Below are 17,205 nucleotides of genomic sequence, written 5' to 3' on the forward strand. Positions count from 1 at the left end.
CTACAAGAAAGAAGATTCCACCTAAACATTAGGAAGAACTTCCTGACAGTAAGAGCTGTTTGACAGTGGAATTTGCTGCCAAGGAGTGTGGTGGAGTCTCCTTCTTTGGAGGTCTTTAAGCAGAGGCTTGACAACTTGTCAGGAATGCTCTGATGGTGTTTCCTGCTTGGCAGGGGGTTGGACTCGATGGCCCTTGTGGTCTCTTCCAACTCTATGATTCTATGATTCTATGATTCTATAACAGTGAATAACTCCACACAAGCAATGACTTCCTTTTGGCGGTTGTGGAAGGTAGGACCTGCCTAATACAGTTTTTCTTATGTTTCCAGAGAATAGCTGCTATTAAGCAATCTTTGAATGCCCATAACATCAGTTTCTTCATGAGAGGAGGACACTGGGTCTTTGTGACCTTAGTTAGCTCTGATTCAGGTAAAATTTGTATCCTTTTTTGACAGTTAGTTGATGTTCCTCTCATGTTTAAGTTAAAATAATATTGAAGCTCCATGTTGGTTTGGAATTCATACACACACACACACACACACACACACACACCAGTCAGCCTATCATTACAATTAAAACAATCACTCTGAATAAAATTTAAATCTTGCTCTTAAATGTTATATGGAAGAAAATCCTATTGAAGTGAAGATTCCCTGCGTCCAGAAATGAGGTTAGGCCCTGGGAGTTAGATCTTTTCCACACCATACATAAAGCATATGGCCTCCCCAAAGAATCCTGGGACTTTGTGAAGGGTGCTGGGAATTGCAGTTAAGTCAAGGGCTATACCGTTCCCAGGACCTTAGTCCCATTGACTTTACTGCATTGTGGACAAGATGAGTGGATACAGTTTAGGGTCACTTTTTTAAAAAAGTATCTGCACTAATGCTAAATACAGAGGATGGTTGATTGTTCTCAGGACTGAATTTAACAGTGTGTGCCTTTGGTTTCAGATTCTCAGAGTATTGGAGGAGGAGGGTACTGGGCGATAATGGCCCTTTTTGTCATCTCTCTGGTGGCTGTAGGTGCTATCGTCCTCTACAAGTTTAAAAGGCAAGTGATTTTATATCTGGCATCATATGCAGAATAGGTTTATAAAGCAGAAGTTGTCTGGAAATCATAGGAAAAGCTTTTCTTTTCTTTTTTAAAAAAATCTTCACCTTTTTTTCAACATCTTTTCCCTAACCCTATTATTATAAACTTCTCATGGTATGTTAATAGCTTCCAAAACAGATATAAAACAGATATAATAATAATAATTCCCCTTTTTAGGAAACAAAATATTATTCACAGTAGGGACAGATTTTTAAAAAAATTAAACTGAAAGTAACTTTGCCTGTACAAAACGTTGTGAGTAAAGGCTGTGGGAAAATGATTTTTCCAGGATGTGTAGCAGCTTCAGAACCCCTGTGCCAGCAGGGCGGAAAAGTGCCAGTGGCTTTGCGTTCTGTTCCCTGCCCCCACCCACCCAGGCTGTGCTAGGCTCCTGCCCCACGTCCCAGGTGGAAGCCTTTCGGTCCAGAAATTAAAAAGTAAAAAATACCCCCTTGCCTAATCAAGTATTTGGGGGGCGAGTCCTGAATGACACTGTATGACTAGACTTCAAAATGGTTTGCAGTGGTTGATGTGACTGTTATTCACTCTGCTGCAACATGAGAAAAGTAACAGTGTCTGGTGAGTTGGTGTCATTCCTCTCTGCCAAAACTCAGCAGAGCAGAACCTGGTGCTTCCAGGCATCTTTCAGGGGTTGCCTGGTGCTCAGCTTCCTAAGATCAGCATTGTAGAGTTAGGACAGTAGCATTCATTTCACTTTAATTATAGTCACAAGCTGTACCAATCTGAGTTACTAAAGATCTGTTGTTCATAATAATGAGTAAGCAAGAAACGAGCAATCTGTTGTTCCAAGGTCAAAATTCAATTCCTTTAAGTGAGCAATGAGCAATCATAACACTGGAAATACAAATGAGAAGAGTACTTCGGGGCTAAACAAATCATTTTAATAGTCAGCTTATGTCACAAACACTAGGTTAGATCTGGGGATGCTTGAAGAATTCAATTTCTGATGCAAAACAACCTGATCTACACTTGCCAAATGGAAGGAGGAACATAACTATCCTTCAAAAGTAGTTCTCAACTCAAGTAAAATACACAAAAATGTGTTAAACTTTTAAAAATAACATATATTTATAAATGTGCACATTGAGATAATAATGAACAATCACAAATAAATGCAGAAATGGAATGGACCTATCAATGAAGACCTGAAAAATTGACACAGAATGGAAATAGACTGATCTATCCAGCCCTAGTTGGATACAAGAGTTCCGTGGAACTGAGGGTTGGGACGCTGAACTCTTCCTATTCTTTGGCTATACTGACACATAACAATCAACCATTGTTTCTGGTTGTGCACAGTCAACAGGCAGGTGCAGCCTGATGCTTTGCTTCTCCCCTGATGCAACTAGAGAAACAAACCTGGGAAAAACGAAACATGACTCTGGGTTCAGATGTAACAGGAAGCCAAGCTTAATTGACAATTCCTGGTTTGTATCTCTGCTTGCATCAGGGAAGAAGCAGAACATCAAGTCGTACCTGCATGTTGATTGTGCACAACCAAGTCATATAGAACTGTGTCAGGTGACACAGAATGCCAGTGGTGTGTCCCATGTGCAGACTTCCCACAGGCATCTTGTTGGCCACTGTGAGAACAAGATGCTGAACCGTGGCCCTGATCCAGCAGGCCTCTTTTTATGTTCGTAACCAGGGATTTGCCTCAATGCACCTTTTAAACATTCCTTTTGGAGGTAAAGATTTAGGCCAGGGGTCGGGAACCTTTTTTGAAGCTGGGGCGGTCCACTCCCCGGCAGACCTCTCGATGGGCCGGAGTGTGTGCGCCCATGCGTGTGCTCAAGCTATTTCCGGCACTCTTCTGAGATGGAGGAGCTCCTGTGCGCATGCACACACGCTATTTCCGGCGCTCTTCTGACCCGGAAGTCAGTTCCCGTGGCGAGAAAAAAAATGGTGCCCCAAAAGCACGGAATCTGCATGCCGATCCATGGAATGGGCGTGGGCTGGTTCCAAGAAGCTCATGGGCCAGAACCAGTCCATGGGCCTTAGGTTGCCAACATCTGATTTAAGTCCTAGTCTGGCTATAGTAGCATGCAAAAAATAGGTGGTTCTAGGTTGGCAAGTACATTCCCATCAGCATGAAAAGGTGCTTCTAGCCACATTGCATTACAAACCTGTCTTGTACTCTTAAGGAAATTACCAGGCAGAAATGTCTATGCACAGATGCAAAATGAAAAAGAACAAGAGATGACCAACCCTGTAAACCGTAGAGAGGACACCCAAAATATCATCCAGGGAGAGGAGTTTATTGATGATGATCTCGATTGTCAAACACTAGGAAATGCAAGAGGTAAGTACAACTTCTCTTTCTTTACTGGCAAATTTCTGTTCGGCTCTCAAAAGGGTTCTCATAATCGATAATATCAACTGCTATATTATTGCAGCATCCAAAAAAATATGTTGTACACATGTCAGTCCATGGGAACAAATATTTATTTAGGACCCAAGTGCTGAATGAATAAAATAAGGAAAATTATAATGGCAGTGGTGGTGGGGGTAAATCACTACTAACTGTATGCTTGACAAGCACTATATGGCAGCGACTCACTTTTTCTTTTTTAATTACATTGATTATGGAAGCATTTGTTTGAGTCAGTTCCATAACCGTTTGGAAATGCATTTCCAATGTACCAGCAGCCTGAGTGGCGTTCTTCATTATATTGTGGTCATTGTGGACCACAGCAGCTGTATTTTTCATATCTGAATTCTGATTTTCCAAAGGTCACATCCACACCATACTTCCTTCAGAGAATCCTCTGGACTGCAGTTTGTTAAAGGTGCTGGGAATTGTAACTGTGTGAGGGATAAATTGCAGTTCCAGGATTCTTTGGGGAAAGCCATGACTGTTAAAGTGCTATACAGTGGAACCTCAGGTTGCGGATGTAATCTGTGATGGAGGCACATCCGCAACCTGCAGTGTTCGCATCCTGAAGTGCCGCATCTGCGCCAGCACGATTCGGCACTTATGCGCATGTGCGAGTGGCGAAACCTGGAAATAACCCGTTCCAGTACTTCCGGGTTTCCTGCAGTCCGTAACCCAAAAACACGTAACCTGAAGCGTCCATAACATGATGTATGACTGTAAATGTGCTTTAAAGGCAAGGTGTGGATGTGGCATTAAACATACATTCTGGATTCTTCAATCTATATATTTTATTAATTAATGGAAACATTGCTTTTAAAAAGTATATGCTGAAGTAATCTAACATTTAATACTTTATAAAATATGTCAGTTATGTTGACATTTATTAGTTCTTGTAAAAAGTGACTACAGCTAAATCTGTTAGCTTGACTGGGGTTACTTCCTATTCTAGTTACTCACTGCTGAGGGAGAGGTGAATCTGAAGGCCTAAGGACTAGAAAGTGAGCACCGTGGCACCAATTTTAAAAAGGGGATTGGGGCTACAGGGAGTGGCAAGAGAGCCTGCAAATTCTGAGCCAATTAGCTTAATGTTTGTCCTGGTAGAAATACTAGTTGAAGATAAAACAAGCAAGCATATAGAACAAGCCCCGCTGAAGCAAAATCAGCATGGCTTCTGCAAGGATACATCCTATCTCACTCCTTTTTAGAGTGTCAATACCATATAGATAGTGGTGATCCAGTTGAGAAACTACTTCACCAAAGACTCCTGAGTAAGCTTAGCAGTCATGGAATAAGAGACAGGCTCCTCTTTTGTATCAGGTATTGTTTAAGTAAGAATAGATGGACAGATCTATCAACAGAAGGATGTAGAAAGTGGAGTCCCCCAAAGATCAGTATTAGGACCTATACTTTTTAACTTATTCTGAAATGATTTGGAGCTAGGGGTGAGCAGTGGGGTGGCCATGACTGCTAATGATGCAAAGTGGTTAAAACAAAAAGAGGTAGTGAAGAGCTCCAAAAAAGATGAGTGGTGAAATGGCGAATAGAATTCAATGTAAACAAGTGTAAAGTGGTGCATGTGAAGAGAAAAAAAACCCAATTTCACATATACCCTAATGAGGTCTGAACCATCTCTGACTGACCAGGAATGATACCTTGGGGTCATAGTGGATAGGTCAACAAAGATGTTGAGCTGTGAAAAAGGCAAATTTCCTGCTAGGGATAATTAGGAAAGGAAAATAAAACTTCTGATATAATGCCATTACACAAATCAATGGTTCAACTGCATTTGTAATACTGTGTACAGTTCTAGTTGCCTCGTCTCAAAAGGAATATTACAGAGTTGAAAAAGGAAAAGAGCAACCAGAATGATTGAGGAACTCCTTATGAGGAAAGGTAGCAGCATTTGGGGTGTTCGAGTTCAGAGAGTAGGCAAGTAAGAGGCAACATAATAGAAGTGGATGAAATGATGCCTGCCATTGAGAAAGTGGACAGAGAGGTATTTCCCCCCTTGCTCATAACACTAGAACTCAACGACATCCAATGAGACTCAATGAATTCCACAAATTCAGGACAGATAGATGAAAGTTCTTCCTCATGCAGTGCATAGTTAAAACTCACTCCTACACGAGGCAGGGATTGCCAGCAACTTGGATGGCTTAAAAGAGAATGACTGTATAGTTGTACCTCGGGTTACAGACGCTTCAGGTTTCATACGCTTCAGGTTACAGACTCCGCTAACCCAGAAATATTACCTCAGATTAAAAATTTTGCTTCAGGATGAGAACAGAAGTCGTGCGGCAGCAGCAGGAGGCCCCATGAGCTAAAGTGGTCTTCAGGTTAAGAACAGTTTCAGGTTAAGAACAGACCTCCGGAACGAATTAAGTACTTAAGTACTTAAGAGGTACCACTGTATACAGATTCATGGAAGGAAAGACTAGCAATGGCTACTAGTCACAAGGGCTTTGTTCTGCCTCCACTGTCTCTTCCACTGTGAAGACGAACACAAAGAATTCATTCAACTTTTCTACAGTCTCCTTTTCTTCTTTTAGCCCACTTTTGACCTTGTCATTCTAGGGTCCCACCTCTTCTCTAGTTAGCCTCCTGCCTCTGATGTATTTAAATAATTCATTGTTATTGTTTATGTTTTTAGCAATTTGCTCCTCAAATTCATTTTAAGCACCTTCTATTGTCTGCTTGCATTTCTTTTCTCTTTTGTTCTCTTCATTTGGACCAAACTTCCATTTTCAAAAGGAAACCTTCTGCTTTAACCACAGAGGCTGTGGTGGTACATTTCTTGATCTGTGTTATATATTTTAGCTGATATAGCACATGGGTGTCTGCAGAAATAATTTCAGGGGCAGGGGCAAAGTAGATTTGTAAAAAGATTTTTAATTATAGGTTGTTGTTGATGATTTGCAGTCTTCATAGAACATAATTCCACAAACCATTGCATTGTGCTAAAGAGAAGCAACAAGAAATCATAGTGGATTGTGCCTGTTGGAAATTTACTGCATTTTATGGGATTATACATATCAGAACTAACTTCTTACAAATTCCTTTATTTGTCCATTTACCAATAACAGAGAAAAACATACAGCTTGAGTTTGTCCATTGAACATCAATACTTGGAATTCTAAACCAAATTAAAACCCCTAAGGCTGAATTTCCCCTACTTTTACACATATGTTTTATTCATTGTGGTGAATGCCAAACCCAAGGTCTGAAACCAGTCAGATTTTTTTGTTAATGCTTTTAAAATTATTATTAAATTTCTATACCAAGGGACGCAGGTGGCGCTGTGGTCTAAACCACAGAGCCTAGGGCTTGCTGATCAGAAGGTTGGTGGTTCGAATCCCCATGACGGGGTGAGCTCCCGTCGTTCAGTCCCAGCTCCTGCCAACCTAGCAGTTCGAAAGCATGTCAGAGTGCAAGTAGATAAATACCGTATTTTTTGCTCCATAACACTCACTTTTTTCCTCCTAGAAAGTAAGGAGAAATGTCTGTGCATGTTATGGAGCGAATGCCTATGGATGGCCGGGGGATCTGCTGCAGTCGTGAGCAGAGGATCCATGGTTCCCCTTCCTTCCCTCCTCCGTGGCTCGCTTTGAAACAGCAAAGCGGGAGAAGAGCCACTGAGTGGGGAGAAGAGAGGGACAGAGAGCCTGGTTACAAAGCACGGATCCACATGGATCCTCAGGATTTTTGCACTGGGTCACCCCAAATTCACCATCAGATCACATAGCATGTCCATGGCTACAGCTTGCACCAAAAAAATCACGCACCCACTGTTGCCTGGGGCCGCAGTGGTGCAAAAACGTGTCTTACAAAGCATGGATCCACATGGATCCTCGGGATTTTTGCATTGGGCTACCCCAAACTCACCGTCAGATCACATGTCTGTGGCCACAGCATGAACCACAAAAATCATACATCCACTGTTTCGTTTAGAATATTTTTTTTCTTGTTTTCCTCCTCTAAAAACTATGTGCGTGTTATGGTCGGGTGCGTGTTATGGAGCGAAAAATACGGTAGGTACTGCTCCGGCAGGAAGGTAAACGTCGTTTCCGAGCGCTGCTCTTGTTCGCCAGAAGCGGCTTAGTCATATTGGCCACATGACCTGGAAGCTGTACACCGGCTCCCTCGGCCAGTAAAGCGAGATGAGCGCCGCAACCCCAGAGTCAGTCATGACTGGACCTTATGGTCAGGGGTCCCTTTACCTTTAAATTTCTCTACCACCCTTCATCTGAGGATCACAGGGCAGTTTATAATATAAAAACACAAAAATACATAACATAGTAACAAACAAACAAATAACCGTCCCACCCCCCAGTTTAAAAAGCCATAGATTGTTTAATTACCTGGTGGCCTGGGATAAAAGGAATGGTTTTGCCTGGTATCTAAAGATATATAATGATGGTGCCAGGTGACCCTCCTTGGGGAGAGCATTGCACAAATGGGGAGCCACCACAGAAAAGGCCCATTCTTGTTTTGCTACCTTCAAGATATCTTGTGAGCCTCAGATGAGGGTTGCCGGGTCAGGGTTCGCTGATATGGGAAGAGGGTTGTCTGTCCTTGACACTAAAGAAAATACAGTACTAGGTGGATCATTCTGTAAACAAAAAGGGAAGTCGTCAACGGTCTTTTCTTTTTTTTTTTAATAATTTTTATTGGGTTTTTACATTTTATAACAACAGACACACACACAAAGACAAAAACACACAGATACAATTTCATACCCTGATTTTCTTTACCCACTTTCATTGACTTCCCCCCACCCCCTCCTCTTACATCCCAGTTCCAATAATTAATTCAGCAAGTTCTTACCTAACCTCTTAAACATATTCATATTGCTTTTAAAAATTTAATTCTTTTTGTTTATCTATATTCAACTTATCCAATTCTCTTATAATCATTAATTTCTTTTTTTTTTAAGGTCGATCTAACTTCCCTTCCACAAATTTTTCCCTTTATTATATTAATTATAGGTCACATTGACCAAATAAACAAATCATAACATTTTATAGTTCTATTCTCTCTCCCCCCCCGCCCCGGTTTCTGTCCCTTCCCAAACAAATGTCCCAAAAACAAACAAAAAATAGTTCTTAGCCCGGATTCCTCACGTCCGAGGCGTCTGATTCTCTGTCAGTCCCTCTCTGCCAACTATATTGGTAGTCCTCTTTGTTGGTCCTAAGACCCCGAAGGAGTTCAGTCAGAGTCACATCATATTTTCTTTCATCCAGAATGTTTAAAAGTGGTTGCTGCGAAGGATCATCTACTTTTCCATACTCAAGAGGAAAGTCCCAATCATGTTGCTTTATTCTTTTTAGTTTTAATATTCCAAGTACTCCAGGGACTTCCCTCTTCTTCTTTCTCATCTTTCGCAGGTTTGTAATCCAAAGGTCTTCTTGCTCGTACTCTAACAGTGTAGATTCCTGATTGATATTTTCCACTTGTAGTGTCTGCACTCCTTCTTTCCTCTCTGTCAATTCCAAGAACATCTCTTCCTGCTCAGCTGCAGAGTTTTTGTCATACGTCTCCTTTGTGCATTCAGCAGAGTTGTTTGTTTCAGAATTCAAGGTCATAAATACTTTGCTCAAAGCCATACTCTGCTCTTGCAGGATTCCCACGAGAAAGAACATTTTTTCTATCTCCGCCAGTAATTTTCCCTCTGCAGCCATTGTAATGTCACTAATTCCCCCTAGGGGGCTTTCAGTTATTTAGTAGTCCTTTTCCAATAATCTGTTACTTTGTTATTATCACTACTTTGTTTCCAATCACCTCAGCTCAAATGTATCACCTTTAATTCAGAGAGTTGTTAAATAACAAAATTCTTTACTTTGTCCGCCCGTTTGACAGCTCCTTTGACAGCTGTCAAACTCCTTTCACTTTTTCCTCCGGCACACAAACAGGACACTCCCGGGTTTTGGGGGGGATTACACACAAAGTTCCAAAGTTCCTCCCTTTCTCTCCAGCACGAAAACTTCTTCTATCAAATTTGTGAAAAACTTTTAAATCATCAAAACAGTATTCATTCCGCCTTAATTCTCCGTTCCTTGCTTTAAATCGTCTATAAGTAGAGGGGGTGCGGACTTCCCTTTAACACATCCCCCGATCGTGCCGAATTCAAAAGGTAAAAATTTTTTAAAGTCCAAATTCCACTACTCACGGGTCCTTTGTTATCCAATCCGAATTTTGGGAAGAAAGTTAGCGCTCTCCGGCCATGGCTCGCGGCTTCGCTCCACTGAAGTAGCGGTCTACTCTCAGCACCACGCCACTCTCCGTACCCTCTCCGTAGCCTTTAAAAAGGCTCTTCGTGGGTCGGGGAGGGCGCTTAAGGTGCCCACCGAGTCACCAAGTCCGCAGGCTTCCGCGCCTGCGGTTTCTGAGGGTCCCCGTGTCGCCGGCACGGCAAGACCCGTCTTCAGCGGAGCCGATTCCCTCCGGAGCTCGGAGGGAATCCGCCATTAGCCGTTCGCGCTAACCCGGAAGTCTCGTCAACGGTCTTTTCTTTTATGAATTTATCCTTGGGATAGCTCTTCCATTTTTCTCTATGGACACTCAACAAACACAAGCCTGACTCATTGTCGATTTTAGCCCTGCCTTCACCCTCCACAATGTGCCAAAGGATTGTTTAGTTGTGCATTTTGTAACTAGGAGGGAAAGTGCTATGAGAATGACCATTTTAATAGCAGAGCACATTTTGTTGTGGTCCAGTAGTTCAGTAAGGCTCATGTTACAAACATCACCCAGTGATGGTTATATTTCTTTGGTAGACTTACAGCTTGTGTGAGGGCAATGTTCCCAGGGTGTGGGGGGGGGAGGGGTACGCATAAAACTGAAATCACATTTAGTCAGAAAACCCTTGGCACCAACAAGTTGTGTTTAATTTGTGCAATGTCAGCTGGCCAGCTGCAAAGCAGGTAAAACTGTGATCACACAAGTTAAATGTGAGCAAGTTGTGAGTCTTTTTGCCAACAATTCATACCAAGTAACAGACTCATCCCCAAAGTTTTCAAATTTGTAAAGTTCTTGAATGGGATGAAAGTTTCATCAATGAAAGAGGATATCAGTGAGATAATTAGCGAATCCAAAGACAAACAATGCAAGTTGTTGTCTATGATGCACACAACTGGAACAAAATATGTCTTCTCTTGGTTTTGCCTGGTCCTGCTAATTGCTTGAGTTGCATGATAATAAGGGGTAATTTTCTACAAACACACAGATACTCTTTCATTGTTGAATCCCCCAGCTTTCACATAGCGTTGGTATGTTGGGAATTAGTCTTTGGATGCTCTTAGGGAAATTTTTTATGATGTCTTTAATTGTGCCAACTGTGGGATTAGCAGTAGACAATGGTGGTCTAATATATTGCCCTGATTTGTGCTTGAACCCTATAGTTGAGCAACCCTTGTATACTTGTACAACTAATTTATTGAGATTGAATCCAAAATCAGAACAGGCAGATGAGATGGCGTTGACAATACCTACTGCAGTTTGGTCTGAGACTGAAATGAACCCAATGAATTCTCACGTTCAGATGCATTCACATCACTTTCTGCCAGGCTGGAATAGTTTTACATGTTTTATCACTGCTTTCATGATTTGTTGTAACCTGCCCTGTGCCCTTATGGTGAAGTGCAGGTAAAAAAACTTATAAACAAACATAGGGCAGCCTTCCACCCAACCCCCATGGAAAATCCATGGAAAGTCAGCAGAAACAAGAGCTGCCATATTTCAAGAAGTGAAAATCCAAAAACACACAAATTGTGCCCCCCCCCCTTTTTAGAAAAACTATTTTTTGGTTATGTTGTAAATAATCCAGAACGAACAGCCGCTTTTTGGAAATTCCCCCCCGACGTCACTTCCACCATTGAAATCCCAGAAATTCTCCCCAGATGTATGGCAACCCTAGCACAAACAATGTTGTTTCCTTCTGTCCCACTCCAGGGACATTTAGCCTCATAGTAATATCATCCCTACCCTATCTGAAACTGCATTTTTCTGGTGAATGGTCCATTCCAGAATTTTTATTTTTGTTTCTATAGCCTCCATTTTGCTAATTAGCCGCAATAGTGGTTTGATGCACATTCCCTTTTTCGAGATCTAGTGACATGCTGTTCTTTTGAGAGAGATTCCTGTGATATACAGTGGTGCCTCGCAAGACGAAAAGAATCCGTTCCGCGATTCTCTTCGTCTAGCGGTTTTTTCGTCTTGCGAAGCAAGCCCATTGACAGCTTAGCGGATTAGCGCTATTAGCGGTCTAGCGGCTTTTAGCGATCAGCTGTTAAGCGGCTTATCAGGGGAACAGCTGATAAGCGGCTTAGCAGCTTAGGAAAGGGGGGGGGAGCGAAAAAAACCCACGGGAACTCGCAAGATTTTTTCGTCTTGCGAAGCAACCCCAAAGAGAAATTCGTTTAGCGAAGCGCCTCCAAAACGGAAAACCCTTTCGTCTAGCGGGTTTTCCGTCTCGCGAGGCGTTCGTCTTGCGGGGCACCACTGTACTCTGATTCAGCACAAGGACCTATAAACATGAGTGCAGCATCCCTAGGTGGATGAGGAACAGCTGCCAGGCTTGGTTCCCAGCACCCTCGTGGCATCTTGAGATGCAGGGCCGACCCTCCCACGAGGCAAGGGGAGGTGGCTGCCTCAAACGGCAGGATCCACAGGGGGCGCAGATTTGGCCTCCTCCTGCTGCCATGGTAGCAGCAAGAGCTGTGGCACACGCCTTGGAGGCCTCTCAGCAGTCGTCCCCCCACCCTACATGCTCCCTCTACCGCAGCATCTTGGCGAATAGGAGGCATTGCTGGTCTCCTCCCACCCTTGTTCCTGATGTAGATCTTCATTCATCCCTTCTTCCCTGACTGGGTACAGGGACATTCTGTGGTTCGACTCAGGTGCCGAAGTGCCTTAGGCCAGCCCTGCTTAGATGATAGACTAGAACTACTATTCTGAAGGGGGAAGCAGGATTTGGATTAAGCCTTCCCTGCCCCACCTCCCACTCCCAGCCAGGTGATTGGTACTCTTGTTGTTGATTGACTGGGGCTGCCTGCATGCCCCCCCCCCCCCGGTTTAGTGCAAATGAATCGTCAGGTCAGGGCCATGGTGTAAGGAAACCTCAATTATTCCATTCATTCTTTTTGTTGTAGAATTTTCTTAGCTTAACTGCAGGGGATGCTTCCTCCAATTAGGATTTGAAATACATGTGACAAATGTTAAATTTGCCATGGGGATTCCCTTCTCATCTTTGAGACAGTTTGAACAGACCCTTCTCTGTTTTACAGTGTAGTGTGACTAAACAAATCCTAGCTTTCTGTTCTCTCTTCTCATAATTTTGGAATTTTTACAGTGGCATATTTCTAGACTCACCCATCCACTTCTTTTGTTTTTATATATTTTATGTTGCCTACTTTATCGCCACCCCCACCTTGGGACTTCTCCACACCATTACCTTGCAGTGACTCCTTCTGGGAGAGGTGGAAACTTGAACAGCTACAGAGTTCCCTTACTGCTGATGGCAGTCAGTGTCCAGTCCCAGGTCAGTGTCATCTTAAAAGGAAGCCTATGGTTCCATTCTTCTCCCTTGCCTCCTCCCCCAAAACCACTTTATGATGTCACTTGGCTCAACACTATAGGGATTCCCAATAGTTCATCGAAAGCCAACATTTTTAGCAACACAAAACTGCTGCACCACTCTCACCTGATGTGATTTTGATAAAACCCACCATCCCATTTGGTGGAATTGTTCCTGGAATAGATGGGGGTGGGGTTCCTGTCAAAATCCTGTAATTTGCTAATCAATGTGCTTTGTTTTTCTGTTCCATAGGCAATCTCTCAGGCATGGTTCTGAGCACTAATTCCAGGGAGAAGCACAGTTACCTGATTAGCTGATACTCACAAATGAACACATAGACTCTTCTGTTGGGTCCCTCCTTCTCCCTCTGAAGATATAACTACTGGTGGGATGGAGAAGTTGTCTTGAAGATAGGCACAGATGTGTAATACTTGGAGAGAAAGATAATATAATTTGTTTCCATGGCTGTGGACTTTTTTTACACCTCAAACTAAGATAGCAGATCTGTAGCCCTAGGCACACTTGCAACCACCTTTTCTGTCTCCCGTGTCTCTAGTTCTCAATGTTCATTTAATTGAATGCATACAGCACTTAGCTCACTGTGGCAGTATCAAGTAGGAGGCTGCAGTTCTTGAGCCATGAAGACTGGTTTTAAAAGCTGTTGGCTAGTTGAAGCAGAAATCTGGTGGAATGTTGGGAATAGTTTCCTTTTACAAGGAAGTGACTCCTGGGTCTGATGTGGCACAACCGAAGAATTCAGAGAGATACTGTCAAGAGACAAGTTGATGACTCACTAGCATCCCTCTTCAGGCCCCGTGCAAGTCCTTCAGGCTACAGCAGCTGTGTGAAAACATCGTATAGGGTGATGCTGAAGTGGAAAGTCTCACAGCTTCTTGTACATCACCACTAAGAAACTCTCTGCTTTGTTTTGTTCCCAGACCAGGTTTCCTCCTTTTCAGACACCACCCACCCTTCCGTAAGTGGGTACCACTAGACTGACTGGTAGTTTGCAACCTACATAATTATATAGTATACAGCTTGGGCTGCCTTACTGTCTTTTGGTCCCCATAACAGCAAGTGTAATTACTTTTTTTATTTCTGTAACCCTTTTTTGTATCTTTTTAAACTTTCTATTTTTATAGCTATACAAGCATTCCTGTCTCAGGATAGTACTGTCAAAGCAGCATACTTGGAACTTGCTATTTTAGTCATTTTCCTTTTTCTACTGTGGGGCGGAACAAACTGGAAAAAAACACACTGCCTTGGATGTGTCTGACAATCTGGTGAATTAAATTTGAGAATTAATTCCATTGAAATGATTGCACTTTCTCAATCTTACCCCTAGGTGTCATGCTTCATTCCTGAGACCTGTGTTGAGCTAGACCTTATTTCTGTGTGCAGGACAATGGTCTCCTGTGATGGTTACTCTTGTTTTGAAGGTGTGCAAGTTAAATGCTGTGCTTGCTTATTCTACCCCAAGTAGCTTCATGGAGCAGGAACTGCAAGGCTGCAGCCAAACCTGCATCTAATTGTATTTGCTCTGAGAGTCTTGTGTAGGAAATGAACCACAACACTGCTTGGAACTAGGCACTGAGCATCTTTCTAATTGTCTCACTTTTTACAAAGAACTAGCAGAGTTACCTTGGGTTTGCTGAATAGCAGTGGATAACCAAGCATAAATAAGAATGAGTTATGTCACACTTACTAGTATTGTATGTATTAGATTATTATGTCTCCAAGGTGCCAATGTTTATTTTTGCTGAAAGCACATTCCATTTTGTCATGTTCTATTTTGTCCTCTTGTGACCACTAAATCCTGCAGAACTGTTAAGCACAATGCATTCAGGAACTGACTATCCAAATGGATGATAACATTGCTGTGAATGAATTGTGTCTTTTTGCCACTTGCTCAGGATCTCAGTCTGTCTTTGTTGATGCCGCAAGACCTACTAATGCCCCGGACATTTGCTTCTGAAGGAGCCATGCAGACTGCCGCTTTGCCTGCACAGTGCTTAACATGGGCATGAGGAGTCCCAAGGACTTTATTGCACTGTTCATAGTACTGCTGGCACTGTGAACAGCAAAACCTCTCCAGGTAGGATATAGGATAGAATTCCTGTCCACCAGGCTGGACAACACTTTTCAGAAATCATAGAAACCCTATGAGGAAGGCAAATCACCACAGGTCTATGGGGTACACCCAGATGGGTGTTTATGCTTCACATGTGTGCAAATTTTTCACAGCATTTCCATGACGATTGGTATCAAATGCCAACTCTTAATTTCAAGGATAATCAGGATTTACCCTTTCTGGAAAAATCCAATAAATTATATATTTAAAAAACCTGTTTACAATATTAAGCCCCTGTTTAGAAGAACACAAGGTCCCATACCCACAGATCAATAACGGATTACTAAAAATGGGGGGAAACTGGTCTGTGTTATGACTCCAGCAAAATTAAATCTTATGGCATTCAATAGTTTTTTGGAACACTTTCTGGAGAAGTGGATTATTAGAACAACTGTATTTAAAGTGCTAATAAGTCAGTTGATGTCCAGTGCTAACTCTTAATTCTAGATTTTTAGTATTGTCTCATGAAAAATATTGCTTCTTGTCCTTGGAATGGAAAATCCCCACCTTGAATCCCCACACAGGAAATTCCAGTTCTGCTCCTCCCCCAATAATAATAATAATAATAATAATAATAATAATAATAATAATAATAATAATTTATTATTTATACCCCGCCCATCTGGCTGAGTTTCCCCAGCCACTCTGGGCGGCTTCCAATCAAGTGTTAAAAACAATACAGCATTAAATAATAAAAACTTTCCTAAACAGGGAATAGAAAGAAGCTAAATGGTGTGTTTGTTTTGAGATGTTTTGGTTGTTGTGCTTTTGATTTGTTACTTGAGCACTATTTAACATTAGCATGCATTTACTGTAAACGCACACTTGTTTTCTCTGCCTGCCTTAATGTTTTTATAAGGTGTACTGTTCATGCTGGGTATGAGTTACAGTCCATTATTCCAACCTATAGTTCCATGGGCATTGTTGCACGGACAAGGAACTCCTGCTTCTTATATTCTTTAGTGAAGAGAGAAGCCTTGCACATACGAAAGAACATGTGCAAATATGCAATCCCCTTTACTGAAGTGGTTGAGCTTTCATTTCCATCACCTTCTATCTTTTCTTGCATGTGTGAAAAAACCTTGAATTTGGCTGATAAAGTGCAACGCAGAGTTAACATTTTTCTAACTTTGCTGTAAGTGCTCCTCCTTCCAAACATGGAGGGAGATTTTTTGGGAGGCGGGAGGACAAATTAAAAGGGTTGGACTCTTATTGCAAGAAAGTTCAGATTCTGACAATTTGAAGTCACATAATATTGATATAGCTTTTGCTGTGCTTTTTAATATATATATTTGCATAGCAGTCACAGCGAGATGTTTTCTCCATTGCCAGATAAACTGCTGGGAACTGTGGGTGAGTTTCTGCTTGAATGCCAGCAGGGAAATCTTGACACAATAGGGGTTTTCACATTGCATTCAAAGAGTGTACAATCTGTGTACCTGTGTACACAAATAGTTGAGCTGTACACTTGTACAGCTACTCACATGTAGCGTCCTAGGAGTGTGTAATCTGCGGCACAATAGCTGAGGTGTACCAATCAATATGTGTACACTCTTTCACAGAAACGCTTGTACATATGTAAAGACAGCTTGTACCTATGTACAGTGTAAAATGTGAACAAGTTTTGTATCTTCTCCCTATATGAGAGTGGAGTGGAGCAGTACTGATTGCAAGGTTTTTTCCCCTGTGTAATAAAAAGTTTGGAATCTTTTAGCAGTTCTTTTATTGACAGGTAAGGCTGCAATCCTAACGCCACTGCCTCCAAAGTAAGTCACATTTACTTCTGTGTAAGATGAGTGTGTTTGCAAAAAGAGGATGCCTGTTACCCTTGCCCCCTTCCTCCATGTTGTGGGATGGGTTGAATAGATTTTTAAAGTCCCATCCTTAGCAGCAAAATTGAAGCACAGGAATTAGGCTGTATAGCTAACTAAGTAGGCTGGCTTTCCCCTTTCTTCCTTAACAAACAATCAGGCAACAACTTGGGAAGTAAGTTTAAATATATAATTTACTTCC

At 42.1% G+C, this 17,205-nt stretch overlaps 1 protein-coding gene across 2 annotated transcripts in view; it reads left to right on the plus strand.

Moving 5' to 3' along the window:
- Positions 1 to 16,903, plus strand: part of SORCS2 (sortilin related VPS10 domain containing receptor 2) — a 135,740-nt gene extending 118,837 nt beyond the window's left edge. For both annotated transcript variants that reach the window (XM_081872638.1, XM_081872637.1), the window contains 5 exons: positions 330 to 429; positions 951 to 1,050; positions 3,258 to 3,415; positions 12,946 to 13,025; positions 13,314 to 16,903. In XM_081872638.1, the coding sequence (XP_081728764.1) occupies positions 330 to 429; positions 951 to 1,050; positions 3,258 to 3,415; positions 12,946 to 13,025; positions 13,314 to 13,337 (462 nt within the window). In that variant the 3' untranslated portion in view covers positions 13,338 to 16,903. The remainder of the gene's footprint in view (positions 1 to 329; positions 430 to 950; positions 1,051 to 3,257; positions 3,416 to 12,945; positions 13,026 to 13,313) is intronic.
- Positions 16,904 to 17,205: the final 302 nt, after the last annotated feature.

Source organism: Podarcis erhardii (assembly GCF_964252035.2).
Source record: "Podarcis erhardii genome assembly, chromosome: 8".
NCBI lineage: Eukaryota > Metazoa > Chordata > Lepidosauria > Squamata > Lacertidae > Podarcis > Podarcis erhardii.